Source organism: Amaranthus tricolor, chromosome 2, assembly GCF_026212465.1.
Source record: "Amaranthus tricolor cultivar Red isolate AtriRed21 chromosome 2, ASM2621246v1, whole genome shotgun sequence".
Taxonomy (NCBI): domain Eukaryota; kingdom Viridiplantae; phylum Streptophyta; class Magnoliopsida; order Caryophyllales; family Amaranthaceae; genus Amaranthus; species Amaranthus tricolor.
The window spans coordinates 38,373,382-38,401,035 of record NC_080048.1 but is presented as its reverse complement, the minus strand read 5'-3'; the positions used below and the strand labels follow the sequence as shown (position 1 = coordinate 38,401,035).

At 34.2% G+C, this 27,654-nt stretch overlaps 1 protein-coding gene across 1 annotated transcript; it reads right to left on the bottom strand.

Annotated features, from left to right (window-relative positions):
* On the bottom strand, positions 1 to 27,654 carry LOC130807041 (uncharacterized). The gene is made up of 19 exons (XM_057672320.1): positions 27,200 to 27,654; positions 26,019 to 26,093; positions 23,634 to 23,784; positions 20,025 to 20,093; positions 19,746 to 19,918; positions 18,695 to 18,832; positions 18,045 to 18,170; positions 16,006 to 16,104; positions 14,466 to 14,586; positions 10,571 to 10,634; positions 8,936 to 8,990; positions 8,734 to 8,858; positions 6,724 to 6,797; positions 6,283 to 6,332; positions 5,274 to 5,360; positions 1,798 to 1,848; positions 1,635 to 1,718; positions 847 to 897; positions 1 to 548 (listed from the first exon to the last, which is right to left on the bottom strand). Exons 1-19 carry the CDS (start codon positions 27,536 to 27,538, stop codon positions 465 to 467), a joined length of 2,016 nt encoding a protein of 671 aa, XP_057528303.1. The 5' UTR covers positions 27,539 to 27,654; the 3' UTR covers positions 1 to 464.

Genomic DNA, 27,654 nt, shown 5'->3' with positions numbered 1-27,654 from the left:
TTAAATCAGAAAAAGATGATGCCTTCAAAATAAGTTCAAATGGGTCATGCATCATACCGCCATTCCACTACATCTTACCATATTGTTGTTAGAGTAATGTCCACGATTCTAAAAACATTTTTGCACCTTTTATATGGGTTTTATACGTATACATATCTTCCAATAGTATATCTATTTCCAAAAATTATATGATTTGATACAAGAGGTGAACATTTTTCTGATATGAATCGAAATCTAAAATAAATGTATCATCAAAATTAGACGTGCTATGCACGAAATATTACATGAAGTATCAAAAGCTTCTGTCAATGGGCTTATACCGGTTGCTCTCCTTCACCTCTGTTGATTGGCCATCCGAGGCGAGGCGTCTTGCCCACTCAAAGTAAAATAAGTGAGATAATTTATCCCAAGGCTCAAAGTCTCGTATCCCTGATAATCATGTATTGACACTTGACAATTTTCCATTATTCTTTCGGCTTTTTGCTCATTGCTTTGCGTTTGTTTACGTCAAGATATCTTTTCCTTAATCGGATAGTTTTAGGGGTAACCTGCATAAGCAAGATAGCATCAGTCAAAAATCTCGTACAATCTAATCCAACGTAATCTTAATCTTGCTTTTTAAGGTGAATAATATATGAGCTATATAGTGATCAAAAGGTCCAATTGTGCAAAAAAAGATCGATTGAAATTTTGAGAGAGCAAATTTAATGCAAACTTCCATGGAATCCAATTGTAAAACTTCCATATTTATTCACAAAAGAATAAGGGAAATTTCAACAAATTTAAACATTTGAAAAAAATGTATTCCGGTAAAAAAGCATCTCAAACCAAAGATGCGCAGCTCACCTCAATCAATTCATCAGACTGCACATAACCAATCGCTTCTTCAAGAGATATCTGAAAGCAAACCATAGAGTCATTCACACTTCAAATTCCAACATAATCATAGAGCAAGAACACAAACTATGGCAAATTTCAAATCATACTTGCAACTGCATCTTTCTCACATCAGGTTTCCACCCTTCCCACAGTCCCCACCCCCTGGTGCAACCCACACATGTTTTAAATCAAACAAATATTTAGATCACAAATTGTTATGAGAGACGGTCTTTCCGAGAGACGCATTAGATATATGGGCTAACTAGCCCAATTAATACAAATTAAAGAGAAAAATAAGGATGTGGGCTTTTTGTTTTGAAGTCGTCTCTTTGAGAGACGGTCTCTCACAATAGTTGTATTTAGATTTATATGACCTTGTAGCAACCATCGTAAAATTGCTTAACATTTGAACTGCTTCTGCGATGAATTGCATAACTCTTCTGCTCTCTTATTCTAGTTTTACTTGGTTTTTCATTTTTTCCACGGGTTGAGTGAGGAACTAAGGATGTAAAACCAAGAATTCCATATACCAGGAATTCCGGTCCAATGCCTATTTTTTTTTGGGGGGTGGGGTGGGAGTGGGAAGTCTGCTTATTCCCCTTATGTACAGTTTAGCCAGCTAGCCTAGTTTGGATTGCACTATATCAGAAATTATTGGTTGATAAGATAGACCGTAATTTTCTGTTACAGAAATTAGAGGCTTGAATACAAATGGAAAAGATATAGAATACAAGACCAGTTCAAAGATTACATACAATGCGAGGAGGAGACAGCTTCACATTTTCATCTTTGGAAGCAGCCCGCACATTAGTGAGCTCCTTACTTCGAACAGGATTTATCTATGATAAAGGATCCCACATAAGTTACCACTAATATAAAAATTTATTAATTTAAATAAAAGAAAAAAAATTTCCATACATCAAGATCACAGTCACGAGAATGTTCTCCAACGATCATGCCATCATATGTCTGCATAGCACAGTTCAGAAAAGAAAAAAGGTCAACAGGAACTCTTATGAAGAGGCTGGAAAAGAGCTCAACAGCGAAAAAAAGAAAATACTTTCATTGTCGAGACTTTGAGTTGGGAACAGAAATATAAGATTTTTATTCAAAAAGATTAAGCATTTCCTTTCAATGTTATTCCCAGTAATTCTAACTTTCATATCAACAATCTATGTGTCATGACTCACAATAAAGATGATAATTTACTATAGTTGATCATATCTGAAATTAATGTGTGGCAGTAATTTAATGCATAATCAACTATCAAAGTAGCCTTTTAAACTTTTGGAGTTTGGCTCATCTAACAGACTATAGCAAATTGTATTAGATAGGCTGATATTACACACAAAGTCAGACCTCGGGCTTCTTGTAATCAATTGTTGCAACTACCAGGGAGTTGAGTCTGATGAAAAGTTTTAAGTAGCTCTTGTTTTAAATGGTAAGTTTATCAGAGTTTATTAGCTCATCTGCATCAACATAGCAACAGCATTACTTCAACGTGGTTCATCATCGTGTGAATTACTTCTTGTAGTAGATACTTCATACTTATATCAAATGGCAATGGCAATGGCAATAATTAAAATGTTTATGTGAAGTGGCAAAGGTTTAGGTGTTGCTTTTAGCGAATAGATAGTTATGTTATGGGTAAATACAGTGAGATTTAGATGCACTTGCATTTTATTGCTTCAGGGACTAGAGATTGGTTTATACGTCTTGGCAGTCAAGGTTCTCATTGTCGAGTGTCGACCTTGTCTCCTGCCGTGATGGAATCACGGTTCAAATTGACTACCATTCTGTGCTATAATTTATTCCTGGTTTCTTATTATTCGGATTGGTTACTTGAGGAAATCTCACTGGTGACAAATATATAGGGATATAAGCGGATTTCAATTAACAATCAGTACAGAGAACCAAAAAAAAGGTCCTAAGCAATTATCAGCTTCCAGTTCAGAAGTGTTCAACTGCTGCTCAAGCATCAAGAGAAATGTTAAACTGTAAGGCTGTCTATTGTCCATTGTCAAATAATTTGCTAATTCCCTAGCAAATTGTGAATAGAAAGAATTATGGTCGGCTTTGGGCTATTCTTAGGCAAATTTAAGCGAATCGCGAATTCAAAAAGCGAATTAGCTAGCAAATCATGTTACACTGCTACTGTCAAGTGTATGGTCAAGCATAGTCTGCACTCTGCATCCCTTGAAAAGAATCACTAACATTGATGAAGACCCACAGAGAAATCATTTATAGCCATGAAATCATGGGCAAGTTAACAAGAAGCACGGAACCACTCTTGCATTACCATCAGCTAAGGCAGTTGAGCACTAAATATGCAGCAGCACCTAACTTGTGCAACAATAAGTACATGTACTAGCCTGGTGGTGGTTTAACGTTCAGCACTAGGCTAAACAAGCCACAAACTGCTCCACATGTGCAGTCTTTGGCACGGACTAACCTCAATTACTAGACTTAGCTCCTAAAGGCTAAAAGGCAACATGCATGTCCAACATGATTATCAATCAGCTCTAAAAATCCAATTTCGTATCTCCCTCCCTTCTATCCTTTTAAAAACAACTCCAAAGCCTTGATACCAAGTTACGAGATCAACATGCTTGTCCAACACCATATTCAATAATCCCTAAACTCCATTTTTGTATCTCCCTCCCCTCTATCCTTTCAAAAACTACAACTCCAAAGCCTTAATACCAAGTTATGAGATCAACATGCTTGTCCAACACAATTTTCAACCATATATAAAAACCCATTGTTGTATGTACCTTCCTTCTATCCTTTCGACAACTACACTCCAAAGCCTTAATACAAAGTTATGAGATCAATTTATTGCCTACTTGTAGCAAAACAAATCAACTTAAGATCACTTGTAACAATATTCCTTTTCCATCCATTCATATTTAATGCTATATGGTTCTCCGGCCCAAAATCTGTCATGTTTTTTATCCTCACAAAAGATACATTTTTATGAATTGTAAATCCTCTCGAAGTATGCCATAAGACTCCCCAAACAAACCCTCAGGAACACAATAAAGAAAAATTTAAATCAAGGCACTCAATCCCCTTTTAAAGAGTAAACATCAACCTTCCCAACATAAGTAGTTGTTACATGTTCTGTTTAGCTATTGCGCAGTGAAAGCTAAAAAATGCACGTGCAAACTTCCCAGTTCCCATCTCTTTGTCTTGTTTAGAAAAATTCAGATTTGTTTCCACTATAATTTTCCCTGTAAATAACTTCAATCACTAGATATACACACCAACGGCAAGAGAAAATAGTAACCCGCTTAGAGCTCCAATTTAACCACCAATTACATTTTACAATAACTAGGTTTGTGTGATAAGTTGACCAGCGAAAAAAATGATTTCCTTGGGTTAATCTGAATCAAATTTCTTTAAGGTTGCTTGAGACATGCAAATCAAAATTTTATAACCATGTTTCATGATATTTTTGTATTTAAATTTTATTAAAAAAAATTGATAGATGATCTATGTGTTTCTCTAGAACCATTACTCCAACTATCTCTCACTCAGTATGCACCCAATACTTCGGCAAATTTAGTAGAAAGGGGAATTAGGTTGAAGAATAAGATATAAAACAAGTGGATGATAGAAATGAGTGGTTAAGATGGAGAGAGATAATAAGTTTGTGAATGAGATAAAAAGAAAGAGAGTGAGACCATTTCTAAAAAAGAAAAGGATGCAAAATGAATCGGACAAACTAAAATAGAAAGTGGTGCAAATTGAGAGACACAGGGAGTATAAATTAGTCATTATATCAAGCTTAAGGTTTATAGACTTTGCAGATTGGGTATATACTTGCCTCGGATCCCTGACACTCGTTCATGAGTAAGACACTTGGACACTTCAACATGGCTGAAAATCTTGGATTTCTTTTCATAAAATAGCCATATTGGAGTGGTTGGATGTGCTCACTTCTTTTACGAGAACAAAAGGGAATAAATGATTTGTATCTCACCGAAGTCCTAATATGAATAATTATTTTTTATTTCAAGAACAGTCAGATCCCCACTCAGAACTGATTCATTTTCTCGCGAGCAAGTAACATTAGTATTACTAATCAAGGTCAAAGAGAAGTCCAATGATAGTAGACATTAACATTCTACATTAAACCAACACCACTAAGTGGTTCAATAATATTAGATGCTATACAAAAATGAAAATAGCAGGCCAGATAAGGCTTTTTATTGATCTTGTAACTAAAGAGCCTAAAGACTTAAACCATTAGTATCTAAAAGGGTAGCTTTACTTCAAGAAGTAAAGCAAACACTTCAATTTATCATTCACAGCAAAAAGAGCCATACACTAATACATAAGCATAAATCATTATATCAAAGAGATAAACAGAGTGTGTAACAATTCCAAACCTCCATCCCAGGAGTTACAAAGAGGATCCCACGTGCTTCTAGACTCATCAAAGCATGAGCTGTTATAGTTCCAAATCCCATGGAAACCTGTACAATGAACATAATGAAGTTAAACTAGGGCGACTACATGGGATGTATTTTTTTAGGTGAGGAATAAAATTTCCCATATCTCAACAAGCACAAGCACTCTCTTTTAGGTGAGGAATAAAATTTCCCATATCTCAACAAGAGGGTGACTACATGGGATGTATTCTTTTCATCTATTCACCTTTTCACTGAGCTGAATTACTTGAGAATGTGCTAAACTAGGGTAGCACTTATTCAATCATAAGTGAACTAGATCGCTCAAGGCAACGAAATTGAACCTAAATGACATTTTCCCGCCTAGGGGGGGTGGGGAGGGGATTAAATATGTTATTTTGTGGATAGATAAACTGAAGCACAAAGCTTCATTATAATTACTATGTAGTTTGTAAAGGACAACTGTGTACAAAAGACACAGAATTTAGTCCAAAAAAAGTTATTAGCTTTGATCCGGTTTTTTAAATTATAGTTTTACAGCCATTCAGTTAAACTGCCAAAACTGACCTAAAAATGATTATCTGGGTGGAATTGCCATTCAGTTATCAAATTCATACCCAAATTTGAAAGACACGTTTCTAAGTTATGTTGGTTGATGCGGTGATGAGGGTGATAAGTAGTATTTAATCCAGTTTTTGTGATTATATGTCTAGTCAGAAGTTATAATTATAGTTTTTACTTTACATACACACTGAAAAAGATGAGGCAATAAAGGTGAAGCAAACATCATATCGTCCCAAAACCATGAAATATCTCTTGAAGCGAGTCCTAAGTCCTTCATATAGTTCAGCACTTCAGCTAATATTTCACCAGTACTTTTAGTAGCAGCTGATTTCTTATTTCTAGTGCAACTTGTAAAATGCCAAGAAAATTGAGATCCATTGAAGAACATGAAATATTCGAAGCCAAGGAATATAAGAAAATTTACCAGTACTCCTTTCCTAACATTCCCCAACGGACCTCGGTGCTTTCCATATGCTGGCAAAAACAAAAAGGCCATTACACATCACAAGGATCTAGTAACTCGGCAATATCAACAAGAAACAGGCAGACAGCAGAGAAAACCAAGCTCCAACACCCCACAGGTATGGGGAGGAAGGGAGAAAAAGACAAAAGATACGTACAAAAGCAGTAACATGTGCGAATAGACAAGTAATATTATCAGACTATGTGCATTACAGTCATGTCATGTCTCTTATGCGAACCAAAGGCACAATCATACTTTTTTATGAGCATCTTTTTCAACAAGAAACAAAAGGCATTTTGCCTGGTGTTATTAATTACTAATATGTTAACTGCAATGGAATAAATAGCACTATGACCAATAATTAAGCAATGTAATCAAGAGAAAATAAACAAGAATGTGTACCCTGAAACGCCCTGTGCATGAATCCAGTTCCTCGTGTGACACTAAAGAATACACTTCTATAACCAACCAATCCCCTGAAAAATGATCAAAATGAAAAATTCATTTGCAATCAATAAGTGAAATATCAAGCACAAACAGGTTTCCAAAAATAAGATACTTTATACATATATATACATATATAGGAAGTTCAAAAAATGTTACTTTTTTACTAAAAAGGTGTTATTTTAGGCAAAAATGTGTAACTTTTTTTAAAAATAAATGTGGTACTTTTCGACAAAAAAGTGTTAAATTCAGAAAAAAAATACTGAATAAAACTGACAAAAGGTGTTGCTTTTTACATAAAAAGGTGCTATTTTTCGGAAAAAATGTGTTACTTTTCAATGATTAACAAACAAGAAAAAATTGATAAAGTAAAGATAAACACTCCCTTCGTTCCTTTTGTTAGTCCACTTTATATTTTTCCACTTTACGAGAGAAATTTAACTTTGATTTTTGAAGTATATATTCAAGACAAAATATATTCATGTGGGATCATGTTAGATTTGTCTTGATGCAAAGAATTTTAATGTATAATTCTACAATTTTTTATGCGTATTATGAGATATCGAGGCTCAAATTTGCTTTAAAATAGGTGAAAGGGTAAAGTGGACAAACAAAAAGAAACAGAGGGAGAATGACTTTTACATAAAAAGGTGTCAATTAGACAAAAAAATTACTTTTGGACAAAAAAATGTTACTTTATATTTATTTTTAAAATTATTTTTTTTTTTGTGAATGTAACACTTTGCTAAAAAGTAGCACATTTTTTTTTTGTAAAAAATAAACTTTTTAGTCAAGCAGATTGGTTCTCATAGTTCTCATTAATCTCATATAAGCTTGGTTTCAGGAAACATTTTGCTTGGAAATTATCTTTCCAAAGGTAAGTGCAAATGATAATTAATTTCTTTTGTTTTTTTTGATGGAAAACTATTATGAGAAACGAAGACTTTGGTGATGGAAGAAAGGAGGAAAATTGGTTTCCTTTCAATTTGGAGGAAAATGTTTACCAAGTGATGAAAAACTCTTTACCACCCAAGTTTTCCATTTAAATTCCCTTGTCAAACAGGACAAAAGAAAGCGTGGAAACCAGTTCTCCAGAAGAACGTTTTTGCACTAACCAAACACCGCATAAGAGGATCTCACTCAAGACAGATGTGACACTGTAGGTCAATACAGTCATAAAAGAAAGGCTGCCTCCTATCAATAATCAACAATATTTTAAAATAGAAAGATTAGAATCTTTCTATGAGTCATACCTAACAAGGCTCATTTCATCATGTGAGCTTATGAATGTGAATTTGCCTATGATTTGTGCAATCAAGGGTCAATCGGAAAAATCCTCATTGTTATTACAAGAGTATTGTGTACATTTTACCCATCCAAATCACATAGGCTTGAGCCCTTTAATAAGTGGTATGTTGTATACTCCAAAGTCACAAGCAAAAGAAAAAAGAATCATTATGCAAAGTCGAAAATGGCAACTATATTCCGAATGCTAAGGTATATGGAAGTACAAATATGCTTGTCAAGAAAACCTCTTCTCAAAAAAATTTTCCTTGGGATTCTTTAAGTATGTCCTTTGAAGCAGAGAAGGTCAACCTAGTTTGCAACCACTTCATTCAAGTCGTGGGTTTCTACTTTCTAGGCAAGGTACTATAACAGCTGAGAGGATTTTAACGGAGCTTAGATTGCATAAACAAAATTTTCTAAGCCAGAAGATCCAGATCAGAGCATCCCATTCCATTATGATACCAGAAAAGAAAAACTAGAAATATGTTATTCTACATCACAATGAGATTTGGCTTCTTTAGGCAATAGCTTAACGACTTTTAACCCTTTAAATATCACTGATTACCATATAAAATCCGTAAAAAAAAAAAAAAAAGCAAAAAAAAAAAAAAAAAAAAAAAAACAGAAAAAAGTATTTACTATTGCAGCAGATAATCAACATGCATATCAAGTGTTACCAACCTTGATGGACATGTCATTAACAATCTTGTCCTCCCAGCATGACCAGGCACAGGTCCCATGTCTACAATTTCACCTCGCCTGTGAGACAAGGCTTCCATGACAGAACCCACATGCTCTTCATTGACCTAAAAACAATATATTAGCATTGAAACTTCAATGTCCAAACGAGGACCAGTGTCCTCAAGCCAACCATAATTATTACCTCGATGGTTACTTCTTCCAAGGGTTCAAGTTTTTGTCCATTTTCACTTTTATACCTGATCGAAAAGAAAAGACAAATTCTGAAACCTGAATGTGCAGTACAAAAAGAAATACATAATATTACGTCATAGGTGTAAAAGAATAGAGAGAATATTTCAAATTCCAATATGAAAGGAAATAAAACTTAAAAATTAAGGCAATGAAGAAATAAGTTTCAATTCATTAAATCCACTCATCTGCTTTGATAATTTGGCTATGGTTTTTCTCAAAAATTCCAAACTGGGAGTCTTTTGGATTTTGGACATAGACTCTACCCAAAATTTGGTGATTCCCAAAAAAAGGAATAGGTGTTGCAATTAAATCAGCATAAAGGCTTCTTGGCCCGTTCTCTGAACACAAATTATTTTCACAAATCAAAAAATACAATAGAAAAAATATTTACTAAATTCAAGTGAAGTTTACAGAATGAATCTGATTTTTCCCTTTTTTTCTTTTTTTTAAGCTGTAGAGTTTCCTGATTAAAAGAGTTTTACCAATTGTAGCTTAATTTATCTTCATTAAAATTAATTTCAAGTAATAATAGCTTACATTCACTTAATACTTGTAAGTCTTTTAAGGTTGAGGAAAGCAAAGCATCCAATTCTTATTTCTATTACTTCTAATCAAAGTCATCCAAAAGAGAACAAACTTTTTTTAAAAAAAATGAAATGTCACATAAATGCAACTTCTTGGACCCTAAAGTACTTCCCTCCGTTTCTTTAAAGTTCTTTACCCTTTCTATTTTGGTAAGTTCCTAAAAATTCTCGTCATTACTTTATCGTTCTTTCGGTATTGTGTTTCTTCCACACTCTCTCGCAACCTTTTAAATACTTCTCAAACTTTCCCCCCAGTCCTACTCTTTTCTTGTCACTAAAAAACACTGCTTCAATAAATGTGAAGAAATCTAAATTACAAAGAAATCATTTTATAAAATAATCATCAGCCCAAATATAATCATAATACTGCTTTATTATCTTTTCAACTTATAATAAGACAAGTTGTTACTTGTTAGTTGTTACTGCAGAACAATTATAATAACGAAGATATTATAATTATAAATATGGGAAAAGTAACTTTTGGCCTCATCAATTCCAGAGATTTGTTTTAGGATAAGAGGAGTATTTAAAAGATAATAGTTGCAGACAACGGGGTAAGTTGTGGGACAAAGAACGTAAACAAACATCATTACATAAAAAACAACATTACAAACATCATTACAAGTAGACTTAGCTGAAGTATTATTTAGATAGTAGTTGTCTGTGACTTCACATGTGCAAGAATGAGAAAATTGGCTGCTCTAGTATACATAAATTTAAGTAAGAATATACCTAAATTTAATCATATCAAAAAAATGATAAAAATTTGTAGAAAACAGAGTAGTTTACATAATCCTTTTCAACAGATATGTCAATTTATAATACTAGGGTTAGTAGGGTTTGACAGTTGTTGCTTTAATAATGTTCTATGACGCAAGTGTAAATATAAGATCAATATTCGTAAATCGCAAATACATAAAAGCCAAATTTCAAGACTTAAATTATTATCATAAAAAAAAAAAAAAAACAGAAATATAAAAAGACCAAGGTAAGGAAATCACATGACTCGAGGTGGTGAGACGGATAACTCAAAACCTTCACGCCTCATATTCTCAATTAAGATACCTGTAGTCAGAAAGCAGGTACAGAAGTAGGTAAAAATCAAGAAGAGCATTGAAGTCAAATCAATATATCTAAGTTCTATAACTGCATGTTACATCTTACAGAACTACCTAAATATCCTGTGACTAACACGTTACACATGAGTACGGAAAACTAATTTCAAAAGGAAGCTAATTCATCAACACTCAACAATCATCAATAAAAAATTCATCATCTAACAGTCATCACTACAAAGTACTCCCTTTGTCCACTTGAGAATGCAAGGGCTCATGATTGCACAAGAAAAATGAAAATAGTGGGGACAAATAAATTGTGTGGATAAGGTTAAGTGAGAGAAGATGGGTAGATAAGAAATAAAGTAGTAGGGACATTACCCAAAACATAAATGTTGCAAAGTAAAAGGGTATGACCAAGAAATGTTGGCAACTCATGGAACAGAGGGAGTAATTAACAAGAGTACAACTACCTCAATATAATAACTTCATTCATTTTCAGTCTAGATTTTCACTAAATCAAGCACAAGCCACATGTCACCCCTTCTCCTTGACACAACAAAGATAGCGAAAGTGGCAACTAAGATGGCCTTATTGAAACCACATCTTAACCAAGGGATTTTGGTAAATAACTTTTCGATTAACTTTTCAATCGCTTTTTGGCTTTTGGTTTTTAAAGTGGTCAAACAGCCAAAAAGGTGTATGATAAATGGCTTTTAAGCCGGGCTAAAAAGTTGGCTTTTAAGCCAAAACGAAAAACTACCTTGAGTAGCTTTCTAATTGGCTTTGACACACTTTTTTTCAAATAAACAGCCAACAACTAAGTTTTACCAAACATTAGTTGACTTAAATTGACTTATCAGTCAATACTAGTTGGTCAGACGGTCATAATAAGAATAACTGGATATACTAAGCTTTATGGCTCGCATTAAGGGTTTCTAAGATGCAACATGCATGCAAAATAAAACTCTATATCTTCTATCACCAAAATTAATAGCACTAGAAATAAAAATTAATTCCATTGCCTACAAAGTAATTTAATCTATTCACGTTCAAAATCAAATAACTGCTACATTTATTGCGAGGAAAATATTGGTATTTTAATTTACCCTATTGCTCATCCACTCATGTTAAACCAAACTATTGATTAACTTAGATTTAAATCAACAATAAGGGATCACTTTTCATATTAGACTCAGTTGACCTATTACCAAATTTGTGAAGTTTTTTTTTCCTCTTTCCTCTCTTACTCTATTATTCGAATTAGGGTTATGCCATCATTGTTGTTTGCTCCATGATACTTTGCTTAAATAGCCGAGTACCCAATTACTTCTCTGAGGTTTCAAAAAAATTGGATAGTCAATTAAAGAACTATTTTCATAAAGAAATCCGTTGATTCTAAATGCTCATTCAAATATCAAATCTAAGTTTTGTAGACTTGGCAATATACTCCAAATTAACCCAATACAGCAACGTGCTCCACTCAACAATAATCACCCCATTCTCTTTCCTCTCCTCTTTCAGCTACAAGAAGAGCTATGACCCACCCAAATCCATACCTGAAACAGGGGTATAACTGAAATCACAATAATCAACTGAAAATTCATTAATCATATAATTCTGAAATACATGACACTTCATTCCCCAGAAACTCATTGAACTAAGATTCGACTTTATAGCTTTCAAATTTAATTACCCTGAATTCTACATGTTAAAACATAGAACAGCAAAAGTCCCTCTTTCTAGTCATTTTTTCATTACACTAATTATTGGAATACAAAATATCATAGAAAATCATCTGGATCAACCACAAATTTATGTCAGAACACAAGAAATGTGTATATTCTGCTTCATCAAGTGCCATAAAACAGTATTGGATGCTCAATTTGCACAAAGGTAGCATCTTTGTTGATCAATCTAGCTCAAAATCTGGTAATTGGGTTTGTAATTGGATTCTTGATTAAGGTTTGTAATGAATTCATATCAATACATTTTTTCTATTTAAATGTTGATGACTATAAGTGCAGCATCTACATCTTCTCTATTGCTCACAAATCAACTCGCTCCTAAATTCCTGCCCACTACCTTGTACATATCTTCTACTAAACTGCTCTCATCAACGTATTAACTACAGCTACCACCCTCAACTACTAACAGTCTTAATGAACATTTTCACCGGGAAATAAAACAAATTTCAAGAATGGGAAGTTTTGGGTAAAACAATTACCAGGTGTATCATCCCATCACTAATGAGTAACAACTATACTCGGTACTCAAATACATTTCAAGGCAAAGATTCTTTCTCCACACTACTAACAAATTTATCATATAGTGTAAAGGACCCAACACATTACCCTTTCTCAAAATTGAAAACTCAAAATTAAAAATCAAACTACGTTTCACTAGAAACTTTCCTCTTAAGAGGCCAATAAGAGTGCAACGAGGAGTTGTTGAAAATCTTCTACAAAAACAATATTCAAAGTTCAAGGCTTCAAGCGCCAACAAACGCGGGGAAAGTTTCCTAATGAGTTGTCAGTTGACACATCATGATAAGCTGTTAGAACTAGCATATTCAACGAAAGAAAACCAATAAAAATTTGTGACTATTGCCTAAAAAAGAAAATGTCTGAAAATTAATTACTCCCTCCTATTCACTCAATGTGTCCCATTTGACTTTTCACTATTTTTTAGGTGGTCAAATGGAACCACATGTGAAAGAAAAAGTAAAGTGTTTTAAGTTTTGATAGGGGTAAAGTGGAACTAGTAAGCGTAAAGGTGTGGAAAGATTACAGTTAGTAAGGGTAAATTGATAAAGGTAGCATATCTAAAATAGAAATGAGACATTTATGGTGACTTGACTCAATAAGAAAATGGGACACTTAGGGTGAATAAGAGGGAGTAATGTATTGGTGTTGTTCCAAACTACTAACCCTCTCTTGATAATTCCTTCATATCTCCGATAAATTTATTCACTAGAGGTAACTATCTTATTATACATTTACACTAGGAAAAATAGGCTGAAGTAAAGCATCTGATAAGATATATATTAAAAAAACTTTAAGCTTTACAAATTAGTAATTTTCTTCTAGTTATTTTGAAATCTAGGACCACAGTAAGACAACAAACTTTTGATTTAAATTTTTATTGCGATGATTTCTTTGTAAGATTTACTGAGTCTGTTATCTCAAGTTACCTTATCATGTTCCTTTCATTTATCCCACATTAGCTTGCCCATTTCTTATTTATGGTAATTGGTATGGATCCCACCTTTTATTCGATTAACAAGGGCTCTCCACTAAATGTCAACTTGCCTTATTTTTATTTTCTCTCTTGGGCCCTCCTTGCTCAATCAAGGCATTTTGCAATAAACGGATTCCCACTAGTTCACAAATCAGATCACCCAGTAGAAAAAAAAAAACAATTAATAACCACTCATGAAAGCTTCTTAAACTACGTTCCAAAAGATTTGGCTAAACTAAGATGGGATAGGAGTTAATTCTATTGGAGAAAACTTTGACGTTAGATGATATGCAAAATTATTCAGATGAGACCAGCTAAGGTACTTAATATGACCCAAGAACGCCCTTCAACACTTTCAACTGTTGAATATTTCCAACCACGTCTCATGAAACTATAAATGGAATTTTGGGTTATCAAAAAAAATGCATCAAGACACTAAAAATTTTGACTTTAAAAGTCTTCTATAAAGGCTTCAATAAAAAAAGAATGAAATTCTAAAAGATCTCAAAGATGAAGATCACAGACATGTTCAAATTGTCCAGAAACAATTCAGGCTTCAGTAACACTATTCGACTACAAAAGGGAAAGTAAACACACTAACCCAGTTGGAGCTCTCCCCTTCCCTGTACTTCAAACGAATCTGATAAACCAGGAATAACATTTATTGCAAGGTTTGTTTCTGCCTCCGCCATCAATCGTTCACCAATTTTTCCACCAGTCAACTACAAGAAAAAAAATTAAAATGACTTGGAATAGCTAACAATCAATTGATCTTCAAGCAAAAACTATTAAATTTATATGCAATAAATATATTTAAATGACCAAAAACAAATGAATGATTAAAGGATGAAAAAACTCCACAAACAAGTAGTACGAAGGAGAAAAGAAATTCACCAACTTCAATAGTCTTCATGAATCCCGAATGACATCTGAGGACATAAAAAGTCCCATAGGCCATAAGCAACACTTATTCGACTCCACTAGGAACCTCAGAAAAAAGCTTTTAAATCCCAACATTCCTCAATCTAAAAGTCCACATGATGACAAAATTTGCAACTTGCTACAAATGTTTGCGCCATTGTACTTATTGAACATGTAAATGAAGATCGCAAAAGCACCTTTAAAGAACTACATTAGGAAAAAAACATTACCAGTTTATAACCAACATACCAGTGCAAGCGAAAGCAACTGGCAACAACCCACCACCAACAAGACTCAAGATACAAAGAAGAGATGGACATTGAAAATACTTTGAAGTAAACTTCAAGCCATAGAATCGACCAACTGTGTCATCAAGAAACAACCAAGAACCTGAAAGCAAGGTGCCTATTCCCCAGAAGTTCGCATCACCTTCTGTTGCATACTTGCATGTCTTTAACTTTGTGATAAAACATTAAAAACAGGGCTATTATGAATCTGACGTACACAATACATCTGATATTTTCTAAAGAACGTTACAGGCTATATGCCTACAGGAGTCAAGTGTAATGTTCTAAACCTTTCAAATACCCTCCCTTCCTTTCATCATCAACTCAATTTCTATTCAATTGAGGGATAATTTTTTTCTTCTCCTTCCATGCCTTATTTCATATCCTTAATTTTGTTTTTTGCTCCTCTCCCCCTTCCTCTCCATTCGCACCCTTTCCCTCCACTTCCCTCCTATTTGCTCCCCTTCCTTTCCCTCCTAAATTGTTATCGAATTAAAATGTTAGTCTCATCTACTCCAAAACAAAAGCAAAAACAAAAATTCTGTGAAAATGAAGACCAGAAACACCTTGTATCTAAACCTCACTATGGAAAACCAAAAGTAAGCTTTTAACCCATCCTCCCCCACCCCTCTTTTCCCACAAGCAAAATCTAAAAGAAATCCCACTTGAAAGAAAAAGGGGGAAATAACATGGGACTGACATCTGATATCCACTCATGCAGAATTTATATGCAGAAGAAACCTAGAAAAATCAGATAAATGACCATTATCCTGTTATATTGAAAGATTACAGATATATCCAGAATCAAGATCCAATTTTGAGAAATAAATAGGTAAATGAGCGAACAGCAGCACAGATGCATAAATAATTTGTCAGGTACTTGATGCTAATAACGTTGCATGTATACTAAGCAAAGAAAAACAAAATACTCACATGAATTCCATCTTTTCCGGCCAATGGAGAGTCGTTCACACTAAAAGTCATTGAAATAGTTGGAGGGTCCAACTCGACAGTCGGAAGTGCACTCAAGACCTGAAAGATTATGCAAAAAAGAATAGAATGAAATTTATGATTCACAAATTCCAAAAGTCCAAATCCTTATTATGGTTGATTGAACATCTATATTCGAAAAAATAGACATTGAGAATATTGAATAGAATGGAAGAAGTCTTCAACCATCACAAGGACTATAAGCAGTTCTATACTGCTATCTTCTGTAAACGAACATTTCAGCTAACAAAATGTGCTTCTCAATTACAAGCTCATGACAAACAATCAACCCTTCAATGACTCAGAATTGGGTTATGCACAGTTAAAGATTTCATTTTTAAAAATTTCGAAAGAACAGGAGAAGCAAAGCAAGTAATTCAGCTAACTATTATAATACAGCATAATTTTCGCACTTGTCTCTAGAATGATGGAAGACAATATCTAGGGTCAGCAGAAACAACCCTTTAATTTAGGTTAAGGCAACGTACATCCAAACATACATCACCTTGGTGGGAACCCTTGTGATTTGTACATGAAAGAGTTATAAGCTGAGAGAAAATAGGTCCATTAATACAGGAAACTGGAGTCCAAAAGGCCAAAATTGCATGTTACTCCCTTTGTCCCCAAGAGATTGCCATAATTTCTATTTTTGTTCGTTCCTTTAACTTTGCAACATTTCTATTTTAAGTAGTGTCCAACCACTTCATTAAATTCTTATCCACAAAGCTTCTCTCATCTTCTATCACTTTTAATCCTATCCATACAATTTAATAGGATCTATCTCCTTCTTAACAATTGTGTCATTGCATATTGTTGCAAAATCTTAGGGATTAAGGGAGTATGTCTTATAGATACAAGCGAACAAATGCTCCGAGGAGTGAAACACACCACTCCCAGCTGCACACAAAGCCATAAAAGCTTTGATAACTACATAAATCACTGGATCTTATAATTCTCACCAAGTGAATTTCTTCAAAGCATATAAAGCGTCTTCCAAATAGGTTTAGTGCAAGATCAAAGGTTTAATGCAAGAAATAATTGGCTTCTCTATCATTGTCAAAACGAAAAACAAATCTACTAATGAAGAAAATTTGGATTTGAGTTACGATGGGTTATAGGAAAATGAATCGTTAAATTATTTGGAATTCCTATTGATGTATTCACTGATGATGTTTCGATAAAAGATCAATTAGTAACAATCTATCATTTAATATAAAGGAAGGTTGCGTACATTAGACTCTTCTTAAACCTTGTCTAGATGGGAGCTACACTACAAATACAAGGCCAGCTGATTTGAAAAGGAATTCGAACTAGCAAGTACAAAAACAATACTATCCAAATTGTAAAGGTTTAAAAATACCACGCTTAGGCCAATTTACATAGTTACGACAACACATCACCGCATGCATCATTTTGACCATTACTACAATCATAGCAGAAACTGAAACTTTTGCACTATGGTGGGACTTTGGAACCACTTTATGGCGTACAAGGAAGACATGGAATGTTATTGATACAAAAAGTATACACTACGAGAGGAAAATGTGTCCCCCAATGACAACTAGCAAACACATCAACTTACCTCAAATGTCACAAATCATAATTAACATTATAATTCATGTGCTCTAGCTCTTGTCTCGATACCCATTTTCTAGAGCACAAACAAGCCATCACAAGCGAGTGTATTGATTAGTCCTCTTGAATGACCCTAAGACCAGTTCATGAATGTGAAGAAAATTTGTGGCAAAGGAGTTCTAAAAGAAAAAATTGTTTGTTTTTGCAATAAACGTGGGTGTGAGAGAGGTACCATGGTGAAAGCAGAGTCATTGTACTCAAGTACAAGTGTCCAATTAAGGTGGATACCCATCAACAGTAACTAATGACCACAAGTAATCTATTTCTAGTTTCAAACACACACATGTATGAGGCCATAATTTATGGAATAAACAAGCTTCGGAAGAAGTAGCAAAAAGTGATCTGACCTGGGTATTCGCAACAGTATGACCTATTGACGGACTTGCCAATCCAGCAATACAAACGATGTCACCAGCACCAGCACAATCAACAGAAACCATGCCTGTACCCTTTTTTTTCATCAATTTAACAACCTACAGAAAGAACATTTTTTAAATAAGCAAAAGCACATGACATAAACAAAAAGACACCAAGGGGAATAGATTATGTAGCGCGCATTCAGTGGGGATACAACAAGTGCAGTTGTACCCCAATTCTGAACAAGTTTAATACAGTCTTTTGTAGTTATAATTCATTCATTGCTCTGCTGTAGGTAGGAGTGGATATTTGAGATTTTTGTCTTGGATCATATCTTGCTAGCATTTCTATGTCGTTTCTTTTACTATATTTCTCTTAGTGGTTCAATAAGTTCACTCGTGGGGTCTTGGTCCTCGACTCCTCATTCTCAATTCCTAAGCTTTCTCCCTTCCCTTCTCCAAGCAATCATCCTGATCGGTTATAGACTAAATAGACTTCAAAAATCAAATCTATACTCTTTGCTTCAAGAGGATAAATGGTTTACGTTCGCTGATTATTTAATCTTCACCGAAAGGATTACAAGACGAGATATGGATGTAATACAATAAACACTCAAGATATGACAAATTTACTGACAAACCTTTCCTTCTTCAATTTTTTGAACTCCTGTATCAGTGCTACGCAGTCCATGCACCTTGTCGCCAACACGAACTATACCAGAAGAAATACGGCCAGTCAATATCCTCCCAATAAAGGAGTCTTTTTCCATCATCGAGACCTAAAAAGGACTGTCAAATATCTTTTCAAGGTTTTACAATATAGCAAAAAGAGAAACCAAAGAGCATGAAATAACTACAAAAAACTATCAATCAGGAAAGACAAATCTTTAAATTTTGTAGCATAAAAGTAAAAACGTTGTGAACACTTTCCCACTTGCCGAAATGTATAGTCAAAACAAACTTATCAAACATAGGGGAAATTTGTTTCAGGTTATTGATCTCTACCTCGAATCCTATGTCTTGATGAACTTAGTCCTCAAGTTAAGTGATACTCCCTCTTATTCACTATTATTCTTCCATTTGGTTTTTTTTTTCACGATTTTCAATGCACATATGCAATACTAAAATCTATTGTGCATAACTAAAAGTTACAAAAAGTTGATATTAATATAATTTACTTTGAGACAAATCAAACAATAACTCACTCGACTATGTCTTTAACTTATATTTTAAGAAGAAAATATAAATTAAGAGGATCGATAAATAGTATCAAAAAGCTAAATTGGGCAATAATAGTGGATAGGAGAATAGAAGGGAGTATAACATTCGATTTCCACCGCTCAATCTTGTAGAGACCGAAAGGCATTGACAAATAGATTCGGTGCAATTAATTAGTCAAATTTGTTACGGCCAACTTAAACAAGTATTCTAGGAACTTTACGAACTCTTTTATCCACTTTTATATTTTAATTTTTAAAGAATTTCCAATTTTGTTCTTTCACATTTCATGTTTCTATTCCCATTCAATAGATGGTTTTCATGAATCAGAAAGGATCAGTAACATCAAGCTTGTCTATACTTATTCCATTTCTATACTTTTCCCACCCACCTTGATCGCTTCTTCAATGCGCAACACTGCCACAATCCAAAACAGTCACTAGTAATGAACAATTATACAGTAAAAAAACTAACCAACATCTGGAAAGGAGAATCAAGGCTAGCTGCTGGTTGAGGAACATGTCTGACTATGGTATCAAGCAAATCTGACATATTCTTAGCTTCTTCAGGTGGACTCTTGGTGTATTCTGATGATGCCCATCCTTCTTTAGCAGAGGCATAAAGAACTGGAAAATCCAATTGTTCCTCTGAAATAATATATATGATCATATCATACTGTTAATATGTAGGAGGCGACATAATAGATGATGAATTAGCAGTCACCAAACAAATGCTCTCTTTTAAATTACAAACCTGTAGCACCAAGATTCGCAAAAAGATCAAACACCAGGCTTTCCACTTCATCACATCTCTCTTCCGACACTGCAAGTGAGTCATTGCATGAAAAATGCTAAGACAAAAAAGAACGCATGTTGAGTTTGCATGAAGGACAAAACACTCCTACACACACATAGATGTACTTCTATTTGATTGTTCCATGACTCATGGCACACACTCATAGACAACATTGATATCACAAGGCAAATAAAGAAGTTCATTAAAGGAGTTACCCTAGCAATTGAATAAAGAAGATAGCAATCTCTCCTCCATCCAAGATCCAACGATCTATACTATACCATAAATCAACAGAAACATCCACTTTCTCCACCCATGACCAACCTCCTTCCCTCATGCAAGACTTGACATTTATGTTTCATCCAATACCAAACATATGAAGGGGATACCCAATGCTTACAATCAATTATTGGAGACACGCCATCTAAGGTGAACAAAAAATATAGTCACAAGTCACAACCTATGTTACTGCCACCTGTGGGTACAAAATGGTCAGATATGAGAACATAATTGATTGTTGCCTCGGCAAAGCTGAAATTTCAAGACATAGAGATCTTGTCCTAATTTGGGACACAGATAAGGAGACTCGGCTTGAAGGCATTAAAAGTTTCATTTATTGAAAAATAGATAGTACTACTAAGTTCGAGTGTGAGAGCTTAGTTACTTTGACATAAAAATTTTGCCCTCAGACCCAAGTCAGACCAAAGTAACCTTGATCAGGATCTGGAATCCTTATCAGATATGTGATTGGCATGGGGTTATGACACATGAGAAGAAAGAGAAAGATAAACCCTAGATCTAAAAATAGTATGTAAAGTCCAACATAAAAACATACAATACTTGGAGAATTGATCTTGACGGTTAGGAAAACACAAAAGATAATTATTCCCAATTGATTTTCATTCCAGCAACACGGCCATTCGTATATCATTACTCATAGGTCGCTTGGGTTGAAGACTTAGAGTTGATGATCCACCACTCCACTCATACTTGGATAAGAGTTTGAATATGTGGAGTGCAAAGCTTGGCAAAGCTGAAATTTCAACATATGAGACATCATCCTAATTTGAAACACGAGCATGGAGACTTGGCTTAAGGTATAAAAAGGGTTCTGATAAGAAAAATGAGATGAAGTTAGATTGTGGGAAAGGTGGAAACTCCTATAAATAATTATACTTGAAGTATTTCCATTTACTTGTCCTCTTCCTATAGTGTGTAGAATCAAGCCCAATCTTAAATTTTAACCTAGCAGCCAATGACACAAATAAATATTAAAAGGTTACATAAAGAAAAACAAAGAAAATCGACAAAAGAACCACTGTGTCAATTTCCATGTCCATGAGAATGAAAAAAAAAAAATTAAAAAAATTTCAATCCATTATGAGAGGTAAGAAAGAAAAAGAAAAGTCAGCCCACATTCCCATACAAAAAATGAAAAGGAAGCAATGAAAAAAACCAAAGAGAACAAAAACAATTTACGTATTGAACAGCAAAACAATTTCCTTTTCCAACTCGTCTAATGTCAAAGATCAATAGCTCCAATTTCTTTCTCTTCCTTCGATAGAATTTAACCATCGACTATTAGCTATAGGGTTTATCTTTCTATACGATCACATCAAACTCCGTATAAGGTAAATATTCCATGTCAAAGAAACTAGGCTCCTGATTCCAAATAGCTACAAATTTAACAACGAGACTCACACATGCATAATGTTAATGCCAAGACTTTCTTTAAAAAATGCCAAGAGGCAACTTACACTCACATCATTTTCTATGTAACGATGGATTGATTTCAATCACAATGAAAATCAATAAAGTAAGTGTGAGCATGAAATAATATCATGAATATTGTTGCGATTGCGGTAAGAGTCACAATGTTGTGGATGCAAAACCCCAAGGAGTTACGACTCACTTTTAGGATAAGGTAATGTGAATTGTTAACTTTTTAAATCTCATTTTATCATAGAAATTTATGCTTTGAACATATATTTAAATTGAAGCTTACAATAGACCTTTTAGAACCTAATACACTTTTAAAAATGATTATAATGGCTAATATGTTAAATTAACACCTTATAATGATTGTTACTAACGGGGTTTGTGGAACGATAAGCTCAAAATTCGTTCACAGGCACCAATTATTCCATGAGAGTAAGGATAAAAATCCTACGCAAGATCAATTAGAAGGTATATTTTGAATTTGTCATAAACAATGGTAACAAGTTATAAACATTCATTGTGGAGTTTAAACAAATTAATCAATTTTATTTAACTTCATTTTCAAAGATGTGAAAAGAAAATACACTAACTGATAAATATTTGAATTATGACTTATGAGTCATTACAAGTATATGAACTATTTAATATAGTTGTAACGATTGAATAATTTAACATAAATGTGCAAAAGTATATAATATTCTTTAAATATAACACATAAAATTGATATTGATTGTCATATTAAGATCCTACCATTCAAAATAATGTCACATGATTCACTAATCTTACGAATTGCAAATCAAAAAAACGGCATGGCCGGTTTTAAGCTATCTTGGGGCCATTTTGAGCGAATCACGAATTCAAATGGCGAATTAGCTAAGAATTATGTTTCACTGATTCGAATTGTTATTCAAATATGATGGTAGAATTCTACAAACATTGAAATCCTACCTAAGATAAGAATTGAAATTTTTTTTATCATAAAACTGTGATTCGCATCAGAATTCTAATAATGCATTCACTCCATTTGGGAAGCTTGTTTGCCATTCTAGGTTTTAGATTTTGCAAACTCGTGACTTTTGATTTTACATGAAGCTAATTATTAATGACTAAAAATTCCAAATCAATATACTTTGCAGCTTGCATAACAAATTCTCAATAGACATCCCAAAAAGAACAATGGCACTAAAACCCAAAAACAATAAGTCTTTCCTAAATTAGACGCACAATAAGAACATTTCTTGCTCAAACAAGGAGGGAAAACAAGTGGAAATGGCATTGTATAAGGTTACATCAATTTAATCCAAACACAATTAGAAGTCATAAAATGTAAAACTATAAGAAGATAACAAGAAGCGGATCCAAAAATTCAAATTATTTGATATGGAATTAACTCATTTATCTTTTCTACAGTGTACTTCTCAAAGCACACATCTTTTGAAATAAAAGTATAAACAAAAATCAAACACACTTAAGAGTTCATGGAAATGAAATAGAAGGATGAGAAAAGAAGCTTAGGTCACATTAAAAAGAAAAAAGAAAAGGGTCAATAGGACTAATGTATTAATAATTAACTCTAAATAAACCATACAAACAAAAACAGAGCATAGGTATGAAAACAAAGGACATGGAAGTCAAATTCAAATTTGCAGGACCTTCCTTAGAGGCTAGGTTTTCAACCATCTCAATATTCAGTAAAACAAAGCAATAAAATTAATCTTGTTTCATGTGATGGGTCAAGGCCCATCCTAGCCAATCCACAATGATAACTAGGATTCCCATCTGTAATTTGTATACAACACCGTTAGGATACAAGAATATTTAATCCAAGTAATCTGATATGAAACTCACCTGAAGGTTTATCCACCTTGTTCAAGAGTAGAATAGGACGCAACCCATACTTCAACGCCTTCGCCAAAACAAACTTTGTTTGGGCAAGCGGACCTTCACCAGCATCTACAACTAAAATTGCACCCTCAACCATGCCAACAACTCGCTCAACCTATCAATTAAAAAAAAGGGAACTCGTACTAGTCAAAGATTGACTACAGAATAGAAGACAAAGTTAGAAGCAAAAACACAGATCGAACAAGTGATAAAGGCAATGTGTTTCATGTGTACTAACAGGCTTACAGCACATGCAATGTCTAGCTACATAACAACTAAATCATACAGATAATGATAAACCCGGACATAGAAACATAACAAACTTCATATTATAGTAAAAGCACCCTTCCAAGATCCAAACTTACCAAGACAAATGCAAAGGAGGTTCAATCATTATTATGGTCGCATAGATCGAAACCTAACAAAAAACTACAGAGATTGCTAAAGAAGTAAAAATGAGGTTTATTAAAAGCATATAATATCTATTGTTAGACATGATTTAAGAGTTCCCACAGTAGATTCTTTCAACTTCAAAGGAAAATATACCCAAACAGAAACATAATGAATCTATTGCCTGTACATGGAATAGCATAAATGAGAACAAAAATCCTCCTTGCCTCCAATGTTGGTCATTATTTTTTCGGAATTTAAAGGGATAAAGGACCACAAAATAGTCACCATATTCCATGAATTCCCCACAACAGTACACTACCAATCAACCCATTTACAACATCCACACTGCATTTGGGTGATAGAGATAAAATCTAGAACCAACTGAATCCTTTTGTCAAAGTGGTGCAAGCCGCCAAGCCCCAAACTCCTTAGTGAAGGAAGCGTGCTAGTAGAAGTGAAAAGTGATGTTAAACAAGCAGGTAGAAAGGATGATGCACAGAATGAATTGGAACGAGAGTTATTTAGGTATTGTCTCTTGAAAGTCTTTGTGTATAACAATCTTCAACACCTTCCACCATAATACTAACAATGGCATTGCATATGAGATACTTGAGGAACTCGGATGAGTGACATGCTAGTTGATGGTTGTGCTTTTACAATTTAGTGCTTCCATCAAAAGGAAGTCACCAAAACTATAAGAGCTGCTAGGTAGACAAGATCAAATGTTGGGCTTTCTTTGTGTATTGAGGCGTTCTTTGGCAAGGGAGGTTTATGGGGCTACAAAGTAGACTTAGAATAAGATCTAGCTCCTTTTGCAGGAGCACCTTCTAAGAGTTTTGAAACTCGTGTCTACAGCTTTGAACATGTTAAATCATTAAGAGTTTAGTTTGAATAAGTATTCTTCAATCACATCACTATTCTGAATAACGGCTTATTTCCAAAATCCTTCATCTCAAACATCCCTCACTTATAAGCTTGCAGGTTATAGCCGTATCATCTACCCTCCTACCCAAATCAACATCCTACAACACCACCCACATCTATATCTCATATCCATCATCAACACCACATCCTAAAATAAGGAAAAAGGCGAAGAATAAAACATCGTTATTTCATCATCAATGTAAGTGAAGGTAGCAGGATGCTTTTACCACTAAACATGCTTTAACTACAAACTAAGTGATGTGACTAAACAATATGTTATGCCCTAGCGAGGATTGCTAAATAAGTCACTTTTGAAAATTATGAGTAACTCCATTAATAATAATTGTAAAAATGGTATGCAAGGTTACTAATATATCTCTTGTTAACAATGCTTTGGGAAGTTCTTCCAATTTAATGGCAATTTGTCTTCATTGGTCTTATGAACTATTAAGAATTAATAGGTTCTCTTTTGTCTTGTAAATATCCCTAGACCCTCGATATGTATCTCTCTTACTCAAGACATGTTTATATCAAACCATTAGCCCATCTAAATTATCTCAACCCCAACCCCACCCAAATATTGGAAAATAAACCTCTCAGTGACACAATATTTAAAACAAATGGACAGACCATAAGTTGGAAAAGCTTTTAGATAAGCTTAATGATATCAACATAATTGCCAAAAAAGGCCACAAAAATCCTCCGATTGTTGAACACATGGTTTATAAAAAGCACAAACACAATTGACATATTCATCAGTATAACCCCACATCACAATTTACAAAACACATTGCACTAACACACAGTTCAAAAATGAGTTTGATGCGTACGGGTCGAGCTATAAAGTTTTCCATATCTAAAGAACCAATACTAATTGCATTGTTAAGGTCTGCGAAATTTGTGCATTAGGCATGTTTAAGAGACATATATAACGGTTTTGGTCAATATTTGACGCTACAAATACGTGAACTTGGCCTCAATTGAACGGAAACAACATTCACACACTACGCTCATTCGTCATTGTAAGCATACCTCCCCACCGAAGTCTGCATGTCCAGGAGTATCAACCATGTTCAATTCATTCTCCTTCCATGAAACAGATGTAACCTACATCATCAAAAAAACAAATTATACAATACAGCATTGTTGGAAAAACAAAACAAAAATATCTTCAGTGTGGTGATTGCCTACTCTCAGCACCTATACCATACTAAGGAAATACTTAGCAAACTAGTCAAGGCAAGCATCTACTTTAGACGTACAAAAGATATTTCAAAATACTTTAGTCATCTACCAATTTTGCATCGCAAGGCTACCGTACTTTAGTCCTATACATAATTCAATGCATGGTCAGTGATTAGGAAACCACATGATCTTGGCAAACATTGATTTAAGCTCATGCAACTGATCCCATTTTTTGGGTAGAAGAAACGACAAGATGACAGGTATGCTTCAGTAAAGGATTAAGTTTTTAGGCAATGTTCAATTAAAAGTTCATGAATCACGAAAGTAAGGCATATGTGGTTCAAAGGCAAAATCCATTTTATCCAAAAGATTAGTGTTAATGTTTAACTATAAGTTTTAACTATAAGACTGTCACGGCTTAAATTCAGAAGAATCCAGATAGCCGACTGTTAGTTGTGAAACAATAGGTCAGTTAGATAAACAACGATACTCATTCAAAAAACGAATCACAACTATTTAGAGTCCGCGTTTGGATCAAAGGAATCAACTTCACTTATTAAAAGCAAATGTATTCCTCCATTCCTTTTTACAAATTGTAATAATTCACCCTCATGGCAAAAGAGGAGGATGAAAATAGAGAATGCAAGACAAAGTAGCTGAAAAACTTAATCACCAATTAGCAGAAGGGGATAGGTAATTATGGTTTAATTTTGATCAATTTGATCATTTATCATATATAATCTCTTTCTTAAAGTATGTGCCCGAGTGGTAAGTTTCAGGCTTGCAGCAAAAAGTGACAAAGTATTAAGTATATATCAAAAGAAAATTCAATTAGAATTTTCATTTTTGGTGATTATACAAATTTTCTTTTCATCGCCTCAATAAAATTAAATAAAAACAAATCCATTCAAGCTATACACCATCCCGTAAAAGTAAAACAATAACCAATAATTAGCCTTAATTTGAATACCAATATCAATATATCCAATCCAAAATTGAAAAATCGATCCCCAATTAAAAAAGAAAACCTTAGACGCGATAGTAATTCCCCGTTCACGTTCAAGGGAGATGGAATCCATGGCGCGTTCATGAGGGATATCGGCACCACACTGACGAAGAAGTCGATCCATAAGAGTTGTTTTTCCATGGTCAACGTGCGCAATCACTGCTACGTTTCGAAGCCGTGAAGGATCTAATGACGAGTTGTAGTTCCCGGCGGCGGAGGCGGAGGCGGAGGCGGCGGCGGCCGAAGATGAAAATGTCCGGGGGAGAGGGAAGATGTGAGGATTAAAGTAGGGCTTGGTGGAGGTGGTGGTGGTTTTCCTGGCGGTGGAGAGTAAGGTGCGAAGGAGAGTCCCTCTCACCATTTTTATGTATTGGATTTAGAAATGGAGGATTGAAGAATTCAAGAAATTGTATTGATGAAATATCTTAAACCCTTCAATCAAGGTTTTAGATCTTACTTATATTCCCTATTTTAGCC